This window comes from Dipteris shenzhenensis, chromosome 29, assembly GCF_047967505.1.
Source record: "Dipteris shenzhenensis isolate YYH24624 ecotype China chromosome 29, Dip_SZ_1.0, whole genome shotgun sequence".
In the NCBI taxonomy this organism is placed as follows: Eukaryota; Viridiplantae; Streptophyta; class Polypodiopsida; order Gleicheniales; family Dipteridaceae; genus Dipteris; species Dipteris shenzhenensis.
The window spans coordinates 30,839,255-30,859,820 of record NC_141624.1 but is presented as its reverse complement, the minus strand read 5'-3'; the positions used below and the strand labels follow the sequence as shown (position 1 = coordinate 30,859,820).

Below are 20,566 nucleotides of genomic sequence, written 5' to 3'. Positions count from 1 at the left end.
AGGTAGAGAGCAAGGGGTAGTGAGACTAGGAACAGAGGAGAGAAAGTAGAGAGGGGGAGAGAGACCCTAAATACCATCGTGCCAAGGGCAAAACAAGAGAGGTCATAGGTGGTGATGCACTTTAATATCATCAAGGATAGACATCAGGACAACACGTGTCATATTTCATGACAATGGAAAGTTTTTGGAAAAATAGTTCATCATATGAGGATGTTTAGTGGATGAAAAAAGAAAAGGGCACTAAAAAACGTTAACCCATCTATGTCTATCTAAGGTTCCTTGCCTATCGACATGGGCCATGGTACTACTCATATTCAAAATGTTAAAGATCTCTCAAGATTTGATATTCTAAGATGTTCAACCCCTAGATCCTGAACAATCCACCTTGTGGATTACTTGTGCAAAATGATTAGCAATACGAGGTGGGGAGCATCATTCATGTTGGGAGTTAAACCTTTTGATGATAATACTTTGAGCAAGAACTGGAAGGACGTGAATATTTATAGATATTTAGGATGGGATAACTGTTATCTTTACTCAACATTAAGTGTGAGAATAATTGACATTATCATCCGCATATGGTGTTTAGCAAGACATGCTCTTGGGTGTAGAATGATGATTAAATTGATATATAGATTCTAATAAGAAGAAAGACCAAGAGAGATTAGAGGCCTTAGCCCTTATTCGAAGCATGGACATGCTATCAATATCTACAACATGCCCATGTAGGATTGATCGTGACTCTAACCCGTCACATCAAACTCATCAACCATCTAGTTTTGACCTTGAGGTGAATGAGATAGATAGGGGTCTCAATCATTGACACCTTGCCTAACATCATAATCACCCACATGTGATACCAATAATGGCATCTCATTCATTCAATGATATCATGTATTTGGAGCTTCCATTTAAAGATAATAGATATAGAGATGGGATGCACAAATTAATCGAAATAGAGATCTAACGTTATAATATGCTTCGCTTTAAGTCCAATTCATTGTTTTAGCCAATATCACCCACTAATATATGCATCACGAGACCAAGAATCACCTATTATAGTTCCCCTTTGAGTGGTTTCGTGTCAATGATACAATGAAGCCTTCAAACCTTATTATAATAAATACTCACTGAATATGAAAAGGAGTCGATTTAAAGCTACAATGATGTCTCCTTTCCCACCATTATCTTTTGTGAATTGGCAAGTGCAATTGGACTAGCTTTAGTACAAAAGATCACTATATGTTCTTCTTGAATTGAGTAAGATCACCAAGACGCATGCCTAACCAACTTGCTTTCGCATACAAATTTGGAGAGGAAAAGAGCTCCATCCTCAATTGCCATGTTGTGCATACAAAGTTGTGCCATATTTCCTAAGTTACACAATGTAGAGATATAGAGTGAATACTCAGTGGTTGGTTTACCTTACCATCGCTCGAACCTACATTGTATAGCCTTATGGGTAATGGACCCTAATAATATCCTCCAAATAGGAAAGTTTGTGGTTTATTTCACGTTTGAGTGACCTAGACTAAACCATCCATTAATGCTATCTATAAATTGAGTAACGAAGCCAACTCCACAATGAATCATCATAGCAAGACTTTTATTGGATAGATTAATGTGCCAAGTACTTTTCTATGTAAAGTAATATTAATTTCTCTCAATCCAAATGATGTTATGCAATGTTTGTATCGAAGATATTTCATGTCTAACTATCTGATTATTTCGTCAATAATGTATTCCCTTTTTTTCCTTTCTTTTTTTAACACATACCCGCCAATGGTCAAGCTCACTGCCTTGGATGGGCGGGTCAACATCCAACCAGGGGTTAAACTCATCCACACCCACACACATGCACCCGCTTAACCACCGGGCTAAGACACTAAGTCCTTAATGTATTCCTTGAATTAAGAAGATACAAAAAATTTACCCTCTTAATCTAAATCTAGGAAGACAATGTATATATCATGGATTTCTCATATCAAGTGCTTACTCAAGTCTACATTTCAATCATATATATGTAAATACTTACTAAGATGAGATCATCCACAGAAATTACAATGATTATTAACTCTCTATCCTTCCTCAAGAGGCATAACACATGATCACGTTGCCTTTTAACAAGATCTACTTGATATTTCACGCTCTTGGCGCCTAATGTGGACGTTAAACGACTTTTCCCAACTTGCATACCAAAGGCATATTTCCTTCCTTGAAACTTGGTAGCTACTTATTGCATAGGTCTTCCCATTGAGAAAGGTTGGTTTTGAATCAATGTGACTAACGTGAAAGTTCAACTTGCAAGCTTTAAATATCAACACTATAATAATCTTCATCTTTACCATTAGTGCAAAAGCTTCTTCAATAATGCCTTCTTATAACGTTCTGTATGATCAATCTTGTCCTGCATCTGGTTCAACTTTATAAACCCACCTTTGTTCAATGCTTTGCTTGTTTGATAGTCATTTGGAAAATTCTCATGATTGATTTTTCATGATGCCATCATTTTCCTCATTGCATTCCTTCAATGTTATGACATTATGGTTTCATCAATCTTTTGCATGCCTATACCTTTTCTTCCGAGACCTCATTTGCACTCTCACCTTTGAATTTCCCTTATGCTACTCCACAAAGTTCACAATCAATAAAAAGCAAAAAGTGCCCTAGTTGATTAAGAGATCATGATGGTTGATTCTTGGTGTCAAGTCTAGAAGTTGCATAGACTCATCACATGACCCCATCGTTATTTTTTGAATTGTTTAAGTAGACTTTTTGAATGGATGTTAACTTTTTCAAATGCGAAAAGAGATGCATTGTGACAAACCATACAAACTCTAACTCATCATGAATGGGCAGCTTAGTAGGCCTTGGGCCCATAAGGAGCCAAGTCGGAGATGGATGTAGGTGAGCTTGACATTAGATTCATGAAGTACCCATTTATGAGGGGTGTCTTTATTCTCCAGCCGAGTGCCCCTAACATTATCCAGGTTCTCGTGGAACAGTCATATTTTCCTCGGCCTACATCTAATGTTCATACCATGATATCATGGCTTCACAATTAATGATATGCATACGACACACCATGTGTTGTGTTCACCAGTGATGCTTTGTTCCCCAAGATTTCGAAGGATTATGGACCCATTTTAGCTTCCATTAGAGGATGTTTTGATATATTGCTAGAGTCTCTAATAGTTATTGCCTCGTTCCTTACATATGTCAGGGTTCCATGGTTCAAGGTGATTGTGGAGTACCCAGAGTTCCTACCCAAGGAGATCCATCTTGACATCTTGGATAAGGGTCAGTTTCGATAGAGCTCAGCTTAGATGCTTGGTACACACCTTCTTGTGGGTACGATCAAATGGTACGAGGAACACTACAGCTATGGTCGCTTGGTAGATAATGATCCTATAACAAGCAAAGGAAGGACTCGGCATCATAAACCTAGAGATGCAGAGTGGATCCTTGCTGGTAGTGTGCAGGCTTATCCTGAGATTGAAGCCCTAGAAGGTCTTGCTTTAGAGAGGATTCTCAGGAATAGGCCTTGCATAGGAGGTCATTGGCAAAAGTCTCTCAAATGCCCTCCTTCACTGGGAAGAGCTAATCTAGGGGATCCATCTAGGCCCATTCTCGATGTCATGAGAAGTGAGCGACATCTCTTCCATTGGCAACGAGATGTTGGCAATCAAGAGAGCTACATTTTGGTGTAGTAGAGGGACAGTGGCACATTAGTAGGTCGTAGTGGGACAATGGCTTGGCTAGTTCTTTTGGAGCATGGAGTAAACTCCTCCATGAAACAGAGGCATGTGCGAGAAATTGAGGGGGACGGGCACACAGACTTTAGAGAGACTCCACTATCCCTTAGTCTTGGAGAGTTAGTGTACATACAGACTCTACTCCCCCACATTAGTATGGGCAGTTTTTTCAAGACAAGGACACCCTTGAGTATTTGGTATATGCACCGAGCACTAGACACCTTCCATCAATGCATTACAAAAGTGGGGCTGAGGGGTCTTCTTCAACCAGACACAAACAGAGACCTGGAGCTAGATGGGCTTTAGAGATGCTTGAGTGGCAATAGTAAATCAGAGTAGTGGACCATGTGGGCAAGGGATGGACCATTAACTAGCACTAGTCACTTTGGGACAGGACAGTGGCGGTTGGTAGCTTTGGTTGTGGGAGGGCTGCTCTCTTTAAGAGGTGCAATGGGATCCGGGTGAGTGATCCTTGCTATCCAGACTAGGATACTCGAAGAGAATTATGGAGGTTCTTTTCGTACATGACATGCATTGATCATCGTCTTTAGCTTGAGACGGTGCTTAGACCCCTTGAAAAAGCATCCAAATTTTAGGACAGAGGGTCTCCCAAGTTGAGGTGCAAGACACGACTGCTCCTTCTCGACAAGGTCTCATAACTTCACTTGAGGGCAGTGTTTGGAGATGGTATCTAAAATAACCACTTAGAACATTTGGGTGTCACTATAATTTGATGACGGGAGGCCATCAGGTCCCCCAAACATCCACCCTTGTCATTTAGGAGGACGTCATCTATACCTTACTTGCCATGGGAGTGAGGGACAATAGGTTCTCGGACAACCACAGAGAGAGAGGCACAATTATGCAAGGCTTAGAATACACGTAGATTCTACAGGTTCACAGAACACTTATTGTACAGATCTTCACCCTTGTTGTTGGTCCTAATTTCAAAGACTCCCTAAACAATAAGTTGATTCTCTATAGAACATTGATAGCCATTGTGTGTCTTTCTTGTTTTTTCTTCCACGATTAACACAACACAAATAGCTATTTGTATGGTTGGCCTTCTTTCTTTGGGAGGGAAGCTATAAACTCATATAAAATAAACTCTCCCAATGTCATTTCACCTTTTTTTGTGTTTGAGCTTCTACATTGCTTTGAAAAATCAAGCACTTAAAATGCATCTCTTCCTCATAAAATAAATAACATTTCTTGCTTGCACCATCCATGACAACAAATATGATGTACCAATCATATATGCTCTAGTATAAATATAAGCCAAATTTAATGGTCCTTTTCCCTTCAATATCAAGAAGGGTTCTTTATGCAGCTTGCAATATGCACATGGTTTGCAAAAGTCCCATTAATTACCTTAGTACATCATGTACAAAGTTTGTTTTTCCATCAATGGCATGTATGGAAATTAAAATGTCTAAAAAGAAATTATGCCACAAATTTGACTCACTATGTGTGATATCATTGATCTTTATTTTTTTAGAACCTTGACTACTAGTCTCTTCATTCTTGTCACTAAGGTGCCTTGCAATTCATATATTTGTTCTCACCTTTTTCTAAAACCAATAGTACAATATCCAATACGATTTAACCTTTGGTAAAACTTGCAAAGCTCATTTTTTCATTAGAATTTACTCGACATCTTTGGCCTTTCAAATTAGAACCAAGTTTACTGAAATTTTCTTTTTTACATACTATACATTGTATAGTTATTAATTTTCCCTCATTCTAAAATACATGATATCATACATTCTTAGCATGTTAGCCTTGCGGTCAAAGCTCATGCTTGCAATGGCAGCCATAGTCATGATATATTCTCATTACATACTACTAGTAGAGAACATTTTCTAATTTGTGTTGTGTCTATCTTTAAAAAAAGGGAATGATATACACATCATCTAATAAATGTAAATTAATCTTCTCATTCACGACTCTTGAGAATCTCAAAACCCTATGAATTCAATTCCCTATTTCTCTACAAAAATATCACTATGATTACTTAATGCAACTTGACTATCTTAGAGAATCTTTGAAAAGACATGGTACTATGATGGCAATCATTGGCCTCATCCACAATAGAGAAGGTAACTAACCTGGGCAAGAGGATCCACATAATCACAACATCCCACGGCAGCTTCTTTGTGAGGAAGTCCAACACTGAGAAAAACAAATAATGGAGTGCGTAAATAAGGATACCAATCTGTAGTGTTGCTCAATCCTATTGTTTATCGTGGATATGCACAAACTAGGCTAACCGTCCATGTCTAGGCTAGGGTTCCATCCATTATTTTCATACCTTTTCAAAATTATGTATGTTAATTCAATAGATTTCCACTTCTTTCTCTTGGTTAATGCAAATCGAATAAAGAAACCAGAAAAGATTTGAGAAAAAGACCCAAGAAATCCCAATGAGGCACTATTATGATGGCTAACTAGGAAAATCTTGTGCTAAGCAATAGGAGGGTCATAGTTTCTCTCGATACTATTGATTTCTTTTCGCTCTCAACGCTTATGTGGTTTCACACAATTGTACCTCTCATTTTCCTAATAGGACGGATCTCTTTACATGTGTACTTTTATTTCAAAAAGAAAAATGTGCGTGCATTGTACATGTGTTTTCTAATTTGTTGTGAGCTGTGTGAGTATACACAAGCATTGGTATACGTACATTCCCTTGAGCTACTACACAGAGAAATATCATGTTAAATCTCAATTAATTGTGAGTAGAATATTCATGTATTAACATTAAATTAATGATTTATTCTCATTAATTCTATGTTTCTTTATAAAAGTAACAATAATATATGAAACATTCCACACATTTCATGTATTAAAGTTGAATTAATGTTCTAACAAAATTATAGAGTTCACTTATATGATATACCTAGATGAATCCAAAAACATGCCCAAATTTATCCTCTAAAAACACAACACTTAGTGCACTTTCAATCTCATGAGTCACTTATAAGATTGAAAACCATAAACTCCATCATGCATAGCAAGGACTAGCTACTATGACATCCCCACTTACGTCCTTAGTGCCCATAGTGGGTATAGACCATAGTTTACTTATATGTTGATATTGAAGGTTTCAAAGTACAAGTAATAGTTTTGGTTTCTTTGCCAAAAAAGAAAAGTAATAGTTTTGGTTACATAATTGCTTGTGCTTTTTATTTTTTGCCCCCCATATTTAAAAAAAAAAAACTGCTACATTTAGATGTCTAGGTGTACTTCCCTTATTTAAGGCAATCCAAAAAAATTTACGTTTTTCTCATGTTAGCTTGCGTATTACACATTTAAAAATTTCAAACTTAAGGTCTTCTTTTCTTATTTGCGGTGTTTATATAAGGCTCTCTATTAACGAAAATTATATTTGAAGCAATTATATTCTCTACAGGGGGGTTACTTGATGCACCTTCTATTCATTATAGAAGTAGAAAGTTTTAACTTTCAATATTCAACAACCAATGGCTATGATGTGCTAGCCTCCTCATGGTTGTGATTGCCCTTTCTACTTTCCTATACAATACTACAAAAGGGTAACTACACAAAAACTTTGAGCATTTAGTACCCACAAAGCTTTGAACTAGCTAGGAGAGCTGACCTGATTATGTCAGCATGGCCAGATTATTTTACGAGTGTGACCCGATTGCATCATCATGACGGATTATTTCATGAAAGGGAAAGCATGGTCATATTATGGCTGTAAAAGGACTCTCGTGAACTGCTATAACAACTTCTGCTACTATAACAGGTTTGCACTGATTAACACGCAGAAGTATCAAACCTGTATTAGCCTAGGTGCACCCGAGGAGTGGATATACATCTTGACTAGGCCAAAGTCTCTGCCAATGCTTCAAGAAAAGTTTTCCAGCTGCAAGAATGCCATTTTCTACAACATTCCTACAAACGTGCTGACCTCATCAATTTCCCAACCATCATGGGCCTTGGGGATCTGACTTGAGTATGTCAGCATGGCCAGATTATTTTACGAATGTGACCAGACTGCATCATCATGATGGATTATTTGATGAAAGGGAAAGCATGGGCATATTCTGGCTGTAATCTCTTGTGACCTGCTATAGCAACTTTTGCTGCTATAACAGGTTTCTGAAGCAATGCACTGACTAACACGCAGAAGTATACAACCTGTGGATAGCCAAAATTAACTAATTAATGTGTTCACACACACAAAACGTTGTAACTAGGGCTAGACTACTCTGATTTGTTGACTAGGCCAAAGTCTCTGCCAATGCTTCAAGCAAAATTTTCCAGCCTGCAAGAATGTATCTGATACTTGCATTGGAAAAGGACGCAGTTCTCTGATCCTCCAGCACAAATAGCTGGTTGGTTGTTCTGGGCCAAGCACACGAAACAGAATCTAATTGGAAATAGTGCTCCAAAATGGCGCTTTGCCTGAAAGAGAATCCAGACATGCGACCTTGGATCACTCTTCCCAGCACTGAGAGGTTTGATGTCAAAACACAGCCACTTGGGGGTAAAGCAGTTTGGTCGTGTGGATGTCTGAAAAGCACAGCTCTGTTGCTCCAGCAGTGTGCGGCTTGACTCACCTCGACTGCAGTATATAAGATTTGATTAAAGCAGGATTGTCTGGCCACAGATTCCCCTGCTCACATGGGTAATGAATTCAAGGAATGGATGCATCGTTGTGCTTTTCTTTTGCCATGTGCTGTACGTACATATATCTGGGTACAGCTTCAAACTCCAGAAAGTACATACAGACAATTCTTGTAGGTTTACCCTCCTCCATAATTTCTCATCTGACATTACCACCCTCCCACTGTATTGCCACCATGTCAGAGACTCTGCAGTCCAAATGCCTAAATGGGAAAGACAAAGTTCCGTATTCAGGTAAACATAGGAACTCACCACCCCTAGATCAGAGATTTTGGAGGGCTGGGGTGGAAGACAGATTCTATATGTTAACATGTTTGACTTGGAATGTGGGCATTTGTGTCCACATACTCACTGGACAAATTTGTGATACCTCCCCTAGAAAGGCATGCCTTCGTTAACTACTTGCTGGTGAGCTAAAAGAGTGTCTTTCAAAACGATTCTTTTTTTTTGGGGAGTGTTTAAGATAGAAACAGGGCGAGGGTGTTGACCCAAATAGCGAGACGCGTCTCCTTTAAAATTGCAGTCCTTCAAATTTAAGGGCTGGCTGGCAATCGTTAAGCCTCAGCTAGTGGCCCCAGAATTTCACAATCTCCATCTACACACATGCATGCCTGCAATCAGTAGGATAAGAAATATGATGCTCCATCGTCTTCACTCTCTTGTGATGCTTGCTGCCACTACGCCTCTGTCAAGTGCAGGGTGTTGTAGGTAGCCCTTCGATCCTTAAAGAATTATCGAGGGCCTGTTGTTCAAAAACCTCAGCAACAGGTAGATGTTGCCCAGTGCTTCATGATCTTCCATTTTAAAAAAGGTGCTCCATCATCATCGGATCAAGGTCTACAGCAATTAATGCCACCTTTCACCCTCACTCACTGTGACATCCAGCTAGCCCTAGCATTGGCTAACTGCTGCGATGCAAGGAAGGTCGGCTGCTTACAGAGATGTAGGAGCAGGCTGGGCTGACCCTACTCTGAACCAGCCTTGTAAAAGGAGATCTGTGAAGCCACTTGGGGCAACCATCAGCCCTTAGCATCCTCCAGCATTAGCAACAGGCAACACCCACCAGCAGCCCATTGTGGAGGCAACCTAGAAAAGTTATCTCCAGCAGCTCCCCACTTACATGATTGCAGAGTTAATGTCCCTGCTTCTGCATTGTATATCATTAGGAGCTCCCGAATCCACTTACATGAATGCAGAGTTAATGTCCCCGCTTCTGCATTGTATATCAGCAGCTCTCATTGAGGAGAGTACTTTCAGATGATTGCATACTTAACGTCTGTGTTTCCACATTGCAGATCAGTAGCATTCATGCAACTCTGTGATCAGACAAAGTAGTAGTTCACACGGTTGTTACATGAGAACATCATACTCATGATGGAGCAATGTCCATAGTTGCATGGTGAAGCTGTAAATAGCATGGATCTGTGAAGGCAAGCTCAGGTCATGGCTGCTGATCCAAACATATTGAGCAATCATGATGGAAGCTGAGGGTTCAAAGGAGCAACGCTTGCCAACTCAATAAGAGGGCATATTCCACTGGTGTTCCCTTATATAAGTTGATATGTCCAATGAAACTGCCTGATAGTCAAGTGTTTGGCTAAGCCACAAAGCTTACTTGTTAGTTCTGACAGGCTAGCCATATAAAGGGAACAGATTGATGACCACGGAAAGAAAAAAATAGCTCGTTAAGTGAACCTAGCTTGTGTTCTCATCAGTACCTGTTATGCTTGCGAAGGATTCCAGAATCTTTTGGGTAAACAGGATATCCCAACTCAAACAGTACCTAAGCTATGCTCTAGTGTGAACCTCAAGTTGGCCAAAAAGATGGTCACAATCTGTGCAAAAAAACCAAACTGACAGAATGGAAGATGTGACTTGGTTGCTACTTGGCTGGCACATGCATTGGGACTAAAGTAGCCCAACATGTGGCACTGGTGACTGATGGTAGCAAACATATGGCCATTTTGTCTGCACAGACTTGGAAAATTCAATACTAGCTTACAAGATGAGAAAGCTGGTCATTGCTCCTTATATATACCTTTGTAAGACTAGAATAAGTCCAATCATACAAATTTAGATTTTCTGTTGTTCTAAAGATAAAAAATCTACACAGAAAATAAAAGAGAAAATAAAAGAGAATATGAAAGAGAAGAAAAAAGAGGTAAACAAAAACTTTTAAGAAAAGCAAAAGGAAGACATACTTAGCAAGCAAAGCAACACTTATGTCGTCATCAGTGCCCAAGCATAAGCAGCTATACTGGGTTTCTAATGACCCGCGGAGTCTCTTAGTCATTGCTCCTTAGTTTTTTCTACCATTTATCAAAGTACATATTTTTAGGATTCCATAGAGAGTGCCACGTGTAGTTGATGTACACACCCACATGTATACCATGTCCAGGGGCCTCCCATAGCCTGCACAACCTCTGTAGGGCCCAGAAATGGCGTTTCTAGGCACCCGATTCGGTTTGCCATTTCGGCACTGTTTCCGAAACCAGAAACGGCATTTCGGGAAGGCAATTTTATTTTTTATTTTTTAAATTTTTTGTGGTTTTGTGCTTTTGCAGTGCCTTTGGAATTTAGCCAAGGAAATGTATATATAGAGCAGCAATGTAAGAGCTTGTAGACACCAATGCTCAGCTAGCTATAGAAGCAAAAGTACCAGCACACAGACACACCCGCCTCAACCATCAGGTAAGAAGTTAGAACCCCATCGGCGGGTAGGGCAGTTTTTGCTCTCCCTCTCCAGCCTCTCCTCTTGCTCTCCTCTCATCCTACAAACCCCCTCTCAGCCCGCTGCCCCTCCTCTGTGCTCTCCTCTTTAGCATATCCTCCTTGCTCTCCTCAGCCCTTGCCCTCTCCTCTCAGGCCTTGTTGTATGACATATGCATTAATAATCACATATATAATATATATTTTATTCACCTTAAAAACTGAAACTCTATTTCCACCATTTCTTCTGGTGACCGAAACTCCGAAACACCGTTTCCGTTTCCCCGTTTCCGAAACTCCTGGGAACTATGGGCCGCCGCAGCACAAACCCCATGCGAGAGATGCTTCACAAACATACATATATTCAAGCACACATTAATCCACACTTGGATATGGAACCCATTGCTTCCCTCCATAAGCCGCATACACCCTAGGAGGGCAAGGAGCCAATATTGCCATATTGCACTGGCCCAATCACAACCTACTACATCACCCCACGCCTAAAGATATCCGGCCACCCTTGCCTACATGCATATAGGGGACCTGACCAGCCATGTGCTACCAGCTCGAGCAATCACCACATGCCATTAATCCACAGGAGCTGCCATTGCCATGTCACATGCGCCATTGCTGCACAAGACGTGATAGCTTGCTGCCATCAATGCACAAGCCATGTGCCTAGCCATGCACCGGCCAGTGCCTGTAGGTGTCAGCCCGCAGCGGTAGAGACCTTCTTCGATACTACATTAAGTCCATAGGGAGTGCCACATGTAGGCCCGCACACATAAGTCCATAGGGAGTACCACATGTAGGCCCACACACACACACCTACATGTGCACTAGGTAGGAGACAACCAGTCCCATAGCAATACACCACATCTGAACACCTGCTTCGATACTACATTAAGTCCATAGGGAGTGCCACATGTAGGCCCGCACACACACACATAAGTCCATAGGCAGTGCCACATGTAGGCCCACACACACACCTACATGTGCACTAGGTAGGAGACAACCAGTCCCATAGCAATGCACCACATCTGAACACCCCAAAGAATCCCCGGGGCAAGATCCTCTAGAGGCCTTCACAGACACACACATATATATATATCTAAGGCCACATTAATCCACCACTTGCATATGGTACTAACTGTCCCTCTCCATGCCACATGTCATCGGAGGAGCCAATATCTCCATTAATTCAAAAATCATGGTGCAAGGCAAAGTTCTTTCATGGAAGCTAGCTTGTTGGACTGGTTGGATTAATGGATAGGGTAGACAGTAGTTTGCCTCTGGGTTCTGCTCAAACTATGAAATAATACTGTCTACAGGTGCTGATTATGTGTCCAACAGTGAAAGGCCTGCATGGGATGTGCTGTGGAGTAGTGTTTCTGTACCATATCTTAGAGCTTAAGCCATAAGCATGCTATGGTGTACAAAGCTAAACACCTTTTCCTAGGCTTTAACCTGAACTAATTTCCTTCTGTTGTCAAATTCAAGGAACAAAGTGTGTCCTAGAAGCTATGAATGCTAGGAATGAGGATCTTTCTCTTGCCACAATTGTATGGCTCGTGTTTATATTCTATCAGTGTGCATCTTCAGTTATTCCAAGCTGATAGTGTCATGGACATCTACAGGCTGCCATCTGGCAGCCACAGGGCCTTCAGGGCATTGACAGAAGCGCCTAGTCTGCCTAGGCCTTACACATGTGGTCACGCAACCAGCAAGGCAGAAACGTAGGCAGCTAAGTGGCCCAATCCAGTCCTATGGGCCTGCCACGTCAGCTCTACGGTCAGGTAGACAACAGCCAGGGCCCACCAAAGGGTCCACACAGACTCCATGCATGGACCCCCCAAGGGGTCCATGCCTCCAGCCTGCGTCCACCCTGGCTGTCACATCATCACATCAGCAAATGGGGCCTGCAACCAGGTCCATGGCAGCACCAATGAGTCACATTTCAGGTTGGGGCTGCTCGGGGGGGTCTATAGATCCTGTTGGGTTCCTACAGCAGGTCTGCTAGGTCCAGTCTGGTCGGCCGGACTCAGGATCAGTTGGCCAGCAGGAAGGGGGTGGCCAAAACGCCCTCCTCCTCTCATTTTCAACATCAAACCCAGAAGCTCCTTCAGCAGCAAAAAGCAGCAGTGACTCAACAGCCAGCGCAGCACTTCAGCCATCAGGCTTTTCAGCAGCCCCTGCAGCCAGCCTCACGCAGATAGCTACAGTCTACAGCAGCCAGCCTAGCCTCAGCTGTCCAGATCTAGCCTTCAATGAGACAAAGATGAAGCAGCTCAGCTCCTTCAATGAGGGAAACCAACAGTTGTATGCCAATAGGTATCTCATGATTGCCAGGCCAAACCATATAAATAAAGATAGTAGTTAGGATAACAACAATGATGTGATGTGTCTGATGCATGTACAGTGTCTCTCTCTCTCTTTTCTCAGTTATCATCATGCTTCTGCAACCAGAAGTTAGTACCGACACTTTTAGTAAGAGAACCATGTAGGCTTCTTACAGTATCTAGAGATTCAAACCTTTTCTTCCCTAAGTTAATTCTGAGAAGTAACCGGGGGCCCCCCTCTGAAACATTCATTACAGCAGCTGGTCTACCAGGTCAGGATGTCAAATCTCTACAGCAGGTCGGCCAGGTCCAGTCTGGTTTGCTATACTCAGGGTGAGTTGGTCAGCAGAGAGGGGGTGGCCAAAACATGTAAAAGGAGGCCTTCTTATCCTCATTTCACCATCAGCCCCAGCAGCTCCTTCAGCAAGCAGCAGCATTTCCTCAAGAGCCAGTGCAGCAATTCAGTCATAAGCCCCAGCAGTCCTCAGCCTCCCCTCAGAAGCGCCTGCAGTCAGCATAGCTCCTTATCCCCTCCTTCCCTGGTCACAGTTACCCATGGTTAGCTACAGTCCACAGCAGCCGCCTAGCCTCAGCCCTACAGCTCTAACCTTCAATGCGACAAAGACGAAGCAGCCCAGTCTCCATCAATGAGGGAACCAACACTTGTAAGACAGCAGGTATCTGGTGTCGCCAGGCGCAAACCATATGACTAAATATAGCAACTAGTGTAACCCTTAGTGCCACAGTGATGTGATATATATATATATATATATATATATATATAATGCATGTCTGAAGTGTCTCTCTCTCTTCGTAGTTAGCATTTGCGCTTGTACACCCAGCACTGTCAGTGAGAGAGTGATGTAAGCTTACTGCCCTTTACAGGTAGCAATGATTCTGCAACCTGCAAGCACACATAGAGGGGGACCTTCATTTGACACTAATGCTACTTGCCTAGTAAGGGAAGGGGTGTCAGAGTACGTGCCTGAATCCCGCAAAGTCATGGGAGCTGTATATCCTGAAAAACTCTTCCAAGTCATCAACAAGGAATGGGACATATATTGCATTGAATCCAACCTCCGTGAATGCAGCATTGTGTAGTATCGGTCCTTTACTGTGTCCCACAGGGTTGGAGACCACACCAAAAACTTTCGTTTCTCTGTTTACCCGATGTATCTTGTATACATTTGTAAGGTCTAGCAACGTCGGGTTGCCAGGATCCAACTGTGAATCCAAATCAAGTGAGCCAACCGTTAGATATGCTCCAAACTTGGCACACAGCAGCTGGCCAATTAGCCCCTGAGTCCCTGTCACTGTGACGATTGTGGGTACCTGAGTTTGCCACAATAACAAAGCATTCTGTCAAATGTATGTTCTTGTTGTCGTTGGTCTTTTATAAAATAAAAAGTTTGAACTAATTTCTCTGCTATTACCCAGTCCTTTGAGTTTGCATCCTAGTTGAAGATGGAAAATTGGCAAAAACGGGAGTCTACAGAAAGAATCTGTCAGTCAGTGCACAAACGGATTACTACCAAAAAAATCCTCTAGGAGAGCGAAAAAGGAATAAAGTGATTGCTGTGTCTGAAAATCACCCACCTTCAACCCAAACCTTTATGGCTGACCACGATAGTACTGCTTGCAACCAAAGACATAGAAAGCTTGACTATCAACTATTCAAAGTTGAAGGAAATTTAATGAATATTCAATCAAGTGCTCATTTCGCTATACATGAAAAGGGAAAACTCATCCATGCACGCACATCTTTTTGACGTACTTTGCTGCAAAATTCTTAAGGTTGTAATCCTAAGGAGTAAAATGGCCATTCCAGTTACCAGGTTCAGGAAACGTAAAAAGTGGGTCATATTATTTATAAGGGCTCTCAAAGCAAAAGAAACATCTCATGTTTTTAGGGGGAAACCTTGAGTGGTAACTACTAACATTTTTGGGAAAAGGGCGAAAAGGTAGTATGAGACGTTACTTGAGTGAATGAAAGAATTTGAAATGCAGGTGCAACGTCGGTTATTTTGGCGGCGACTGTCACTATCTTTACAATGTCTGCCCGTGTAGATTGGATCTCTGCAATTCGATTCCCGATATCCTCTACTGACAATGGCTTCTCGTAATTGTGGCTGGAAACTATGATCCGGCAGGTTTTAGGCCTAATATTTTCCACCCGGGCAAAAAATTCTGCTGCCACCTGCACACCTCAGTTGCACAAGGTTTAACGAGGAGAGAAGACAGCTGAAGGAGTGCAAAATCTGTAAGAAGGATCCCTGCAAATAAAAAGAGCGGCAACTCGAGGTGCATGCAGAACAGAGAGTTTGTTGCCTTTTCCAGAGACACCACCTTAACCAACATCTATCAGATTTGTGAAGCGGAGGTCGAGAAACGACCTGAAGTTCAACATCGATGAAATCAGCTCCCAAACTCACTGCCATTTCTAGAACATCAAGTCGTAGAGCATCATTCCCTTCGAATTCTCCTCCTCCCCATTTTGGCCTGGGCTGAGAGTGCACCATTGCAAGACGATTGGGCTGCAATTAGGATAAGTAGCTTGCAAAAAGACTTCGGCACGACTGCAAATGGAATTCTCAGGCAATACCAAAGGCGCAATGAATTACAGTTCCAGTAAATCAGTATAGAAATCCGACGACAAGCTCGGCAAGACTGCAAATGGAGTTCTCAGGCAATACCGAAGACGCAAATGAATTATCGTTCCAGTAAATCAACGTGTAAATCAGCCAGAAGGTAGCCTAAGCTCTGAACTAAACGCAGCTCCTATGATGCATATCTTCCGGAATAAGCGATATATGCAGAATTAAGCCGGTTCATGAAGTGTAAGGGGGTGCTAAGAGTATCTGGGATTGGGCACGGAGTCTCGGTCCTATAGTTAGTCACATCTTGAGCAGGTACGGAGTGCGGCTACTTGATGCCCACACGTGAAAGAATCAGCACAGAGAGCTGGAAGGACTCCCAGAGGTCAGTCGTCGGACTGGACTCGCAGTGTGCAGGGGGACAATCCTCTGGCGACTCGAGGAACCACCCGGGTACATTTCCTAGCTTTCGCTGTAGAGCACGACCCCAATGCTTATTGCGGATTGCAACTGCTAAGAGAGAGCAAACGGAAGCTCGCTAGGGATGCAGAGAGCAGTGTTGGGAAGGTGAAGATTGGCAATACCTGTAAGTGACAATGGTGGGCAAGATGCGAGAGGGGAGGAGAGCGGGGAGGTCGAGGAGGGGGGAGAAGGGGGAGAGTTTGTCGAGGCGGAGCTCAACGATGTCAGCTCCGGCGGAGGCAGCGGCCTGCATATGGGAGAGCATGTCGGAGACAGAGGAGGAGACGATGGAGGCACAGACGAGGCAAGGGGAGGGAAGAGCAGCCATGCAGCTAGTAAACAAAGAGAACTCTCAGAAAAGCTCTCAACAGAAGAAGAAGAAGAAGAAGAAGCTATGGCGATCTCAGAAAAAGCTCTCCACAGAAGCAGCAGCTATGGCGAACTCAAGAAGCTTGGATATTTTTCTGCACTCCAAGCTCTTTTCTTGTTTGTTGTTGTTGTTGAAGAGCCAGAAAAAAAACCTCAGACAGAAGCTCTTTCTTTTGTTGTTTGAGTGAAATCAGCTCTTCATTCCAAGCTCTTTTTTTTGTGTTGTTGACACACCCCAAGCTTGGATTCCTATCTCCCCAAGAAGCTCTCTTTGTTGTTGACAAAAGATTCTAATCAGAGCTCCCACAATAAAGCTCCCTTTGTTGAGAAAAGATGGTAATGAGCTTTTGTCTAGAAGCAATACAAAGAGAAGAAGCTTGGATTTGGATCTCCACAAGAAGCTCTTTTTTGAGGAAGCAGCTCTTTTATTTCGGAGGATGGCAATGAGTTGCTTCTGGAGGAGCAATATGGACTTGGAGATGAAGAGCTTACTTTTATTGAGATGCAGAGCTGATTTTTATTGAGATAAAGAGCTTATTTTTATTGAGATGAAGAGCTTATTTTTATTGAGATAAAGAGCTTTCTTTTATCCCCCTCTCCTTTCATTGAGTGTAGGACATACAACTTTAAGTGTTTGGCTACTTACTCGTGACTTTTTGCCTACTTAGTGGAGAGTCCCACATAGACTTTTAGCTAGTCTTAAATCTCCATTAATGCACAATAAACATCATTAGATGGAATTTAGACTTCCTTCTCAATGGTTCTTGGATGAAAAAGTTTATCTGGCTTCCATGAGGATGCGCAAAAGTTCGTCACTTGCACAAGACCCTCTATTGGCTTAAACAAGCTTTGTGCCCTCGAGATATTAAGGTCAATGTATAGTCCCTTAACAAAGGCTTCACTCAACTAGTATAGGCTCAGAGCTGTACATTTACAAAACTCTTTCTGCTAATCCCAGTCTATGTAGATGATATCATGTTCATGTGTAATAGCTAAGAAATGCTTAATGCATGCAAGGATGATTTGAGGGGTTAATTCTTCACGACTCATGTATGAAATTTGAACACTACATCAAGATTAAGGTCACACGTAGTGCTCGTCACACTTGGATACACCAACAATGATATGTCATGCATCTAATTAAAAAATATGGGATGCTACATGCCATAGTATCTTCCGTGCCACTTGATCTTAATGCTAGACTCAGTTTTAAGATGTATAGCCTGTATCCGTTGATGAAAATAGAAGAAGAAATATACAAGTCCCATATCATCACCTACTTGAATCCTAACGTATGCCATCATGGTGTGTTCACCCATTGTGACATTCCCACTACAATGACAAAGCTAAGATAATTTATGGTCGCGGGCTCATGGGCCGCACCACAAAAGGAACAAGCATATCAATATCAAGTATCATTTTGTTTGAAGATTTGTCCAAGATGGACTATTGTTGCTTGAAACTATACATCTCTATGTAGGAGATGCTAGAAAATCTCTTTACGAATCCCTTTATTAGCACTAGCTCTCCTAGAGACAGTGCTTTAGGATTGAGTTGAGTGGGAGTTTTGTGATTATTCTTAGTTTTTTAGGAATTTTTATTAGGAATTTCTAAACCTACTTTTAGATGGCTATTGGATTTTCAACTTTTAGCTTGTGTGTGGCTTGTTGGCTTTTCAACTTTTAGCTTATGTGTGGCTGTTGGCTTTTCAGCTTTTAGCTTGTGTATGCTATTTACCCCCTCCAACATGGCTATAAATCAATTCAGGGGCTCCACTCTCCCTCCATGCTTGAGCTCTCCCTAGAATGATTATCTTGGCTTCCTCCAGCTACATTTTTCTAAGTCACTTCAAGCTTTCCGGTCGCTCATCTAGGTCTCACGTGTTTGTTTATGACCAAGGCGCTAAAGCCGATTCACCTGTTAACTATTGAAGCTATTCCTTGGAAAAAAATATGCTATCTAGAAAGCCGTTTGCCAAAAAAGCAGGTTCACCTATGAAAAAAAATATGCTTTCCTATTGAAATGGGCTTTATGCCTGCCTAAGGGGCTTTATGCCTACCTAACGGGCTTTATGTCTGTTGGTGAAGAGATTGTCGTCTACTGGATCTGTTTATAAAAATAAAGCAAAAAAAAACCCTAGAAAGTTGACATCAAAACTTTGCAAGTATCATTCATAAAACCTTCAAGGAAAAATAACGATGGTTTACCTTTCAGTTTTAAATTATTAAAAAAAAAAAAGGCAGTGGCTTTGCAATCAGTGTGAGAGCATGCAAATAACTATAGAACCTTGGCAAAGCCTAATGGATCTTGCGAGCCCTCAAAGCATTCCTTTTTTATTGTCTCTTGCTAAACAATCGACAATGTCTAAAGACCCGTAAAACCCACCGACATACATGTACCCTTGTTAGGATTGGTTAGTTTTCTCTACCAATACATTGGCATGATCAAACATTGTGATTCGCCACACTTCGATTGAGTGGGGGATTTAGAGCTCAATTTAGTGCGACACATAACCATGAGAGTTGCCTTTGTAAGTCCACACAACCATTAGAGATTTAGTTGGATGTAGATTCATTAGTCACGCTGGGGCTTACCCTCCTTAATGCATCCCTTTTACTTCTTTTTAATAGAAGAGTTCTATGTAGTGTTCCGTTACTACTTTTAGCTTATTTTCTCTATTGCATCCTTTTTCTTCTAGCTCTTAGCTCTCACCTCCTCCTTCTATTCTCTTAATACAATAACAAAGCTAAGCCAATTTATAGTCAGGCTCATTTGTAAGAATGATAGCCACGACAAAAGGAACAACCACATTCATTTTGTTTGAGAATTGATCCAGCATGGACTATTGTTGCTTGAAATTATTCATCTCTGTGTAGTAGATGTCTTTACTATGGACCTCTATTGCGATTGGTTTAGATTGCTCTACCAATGCCAATATTGGCATGGTCAAGCATGGTGATTTCCAACACCTGAATTGAGAGGGGAATTTAGAGCTCAATTTAGTGCATGTTATGTAAGAGTCGGCTTACAAAAATTTCCTTTTCAAGCCCACAACAACCATTAGAGATTTAGTTGGACATCGATTGATTAGTAAGGCTGGGACTAGTAGCCTATGACAAAAGTAGGAGCTACTAGAGGCACCCTTCTTGATGTATCGCTTTGAATTTTCTTTAATAAAGGAGTTCTATGCTGTGTTCCCTCACTACTTTTAGCTTACTTGCTCTCTTTCATCCTTTGTCTTCTAGCTTTCAACTCTCACCTCCTCCTCTTGTGCTCTTACTTATTCTTCTTCTTCTTCTTCTTTGGTTGGTCACCTCCTTGGGTTTTGACCACTACTAAAGGAGCCAATGGGTGTGCATGACATACTGTAAATGTTGGAGTTTAATAAGCAATTGTGGTAGCAAAGCACAAAGAACTGACATTGTGCCACAATCATTTCAAACATAAGAAAAATTACATTTGAAACAATGGTGTTTGGTTCATGACTAGACATAGCGTTTGCATGCTCTATTGAGCCTTTTGGGTGTCATCTCTAGACCACACTGACCTTCTTTCTCAAGGGTTCATACATGAGGCAAATGAAGGAACTTGTGAGCAAAACCTTTTATGCTCTTGATTAACTTATAGGAACTCTCTTCTTGAATGATCACAAATGTCGTACCTTGATCTCTATGATAATTTCAGA

At 41.6% G+C, this 20,566-nt stretch overlaps 1 protein-coding gene across 5 annotated transcripts in view; it reads right to left on the bottom strand.

Moving 5' to 3' along the window:
* The window catches only part of LOC147882695 (bifunctional 3-dehydroquinate dehydratase/shikimate dehydrogenase, chloroplastic-like), a 28,848-nt gene extending 11,527 nt beyond the window's left edge, over positions 1-17,321 (bottom strand). Inside the window, exons 1-5 of one of the 5 annotated variants that reach the window (XM_087400736.1) lie at positions 16,635-17,321; positions 15,850-15,955; positions 15,435-15,653; positions 14,442-14,788; positions 5,864-5,927 (exon numbers count right to left, since the gene is read on the bottom strand). In XM_087400736.1, coding sequence (XP_087256862.1) covers positions 5,864-5,927; positions 14,442-14,788; positions 15,435-15,653; positions 15,850-15,955; positions 16,635-16,840 — 942 coding nt within the window. In that variant the 5' untranslated portion in view covers positions 16,841-17,321. Of the gene's footprint in view, positions 1-5,863; positions 5,928-14,441; positions 14,789-15,434; positions 15,654-15,849; positions 15,961-16,058; positions 16,274-16,634 lie in introns of those variants that run through there. The other 4 variants (XM_087400737.1, XM_087400738.1, XM_087400739.1 and 1 more) reach the window with 4 other exon arrangements.
* Positions 17,322-20,566: the final 3,245 nt, after the last annotated feature.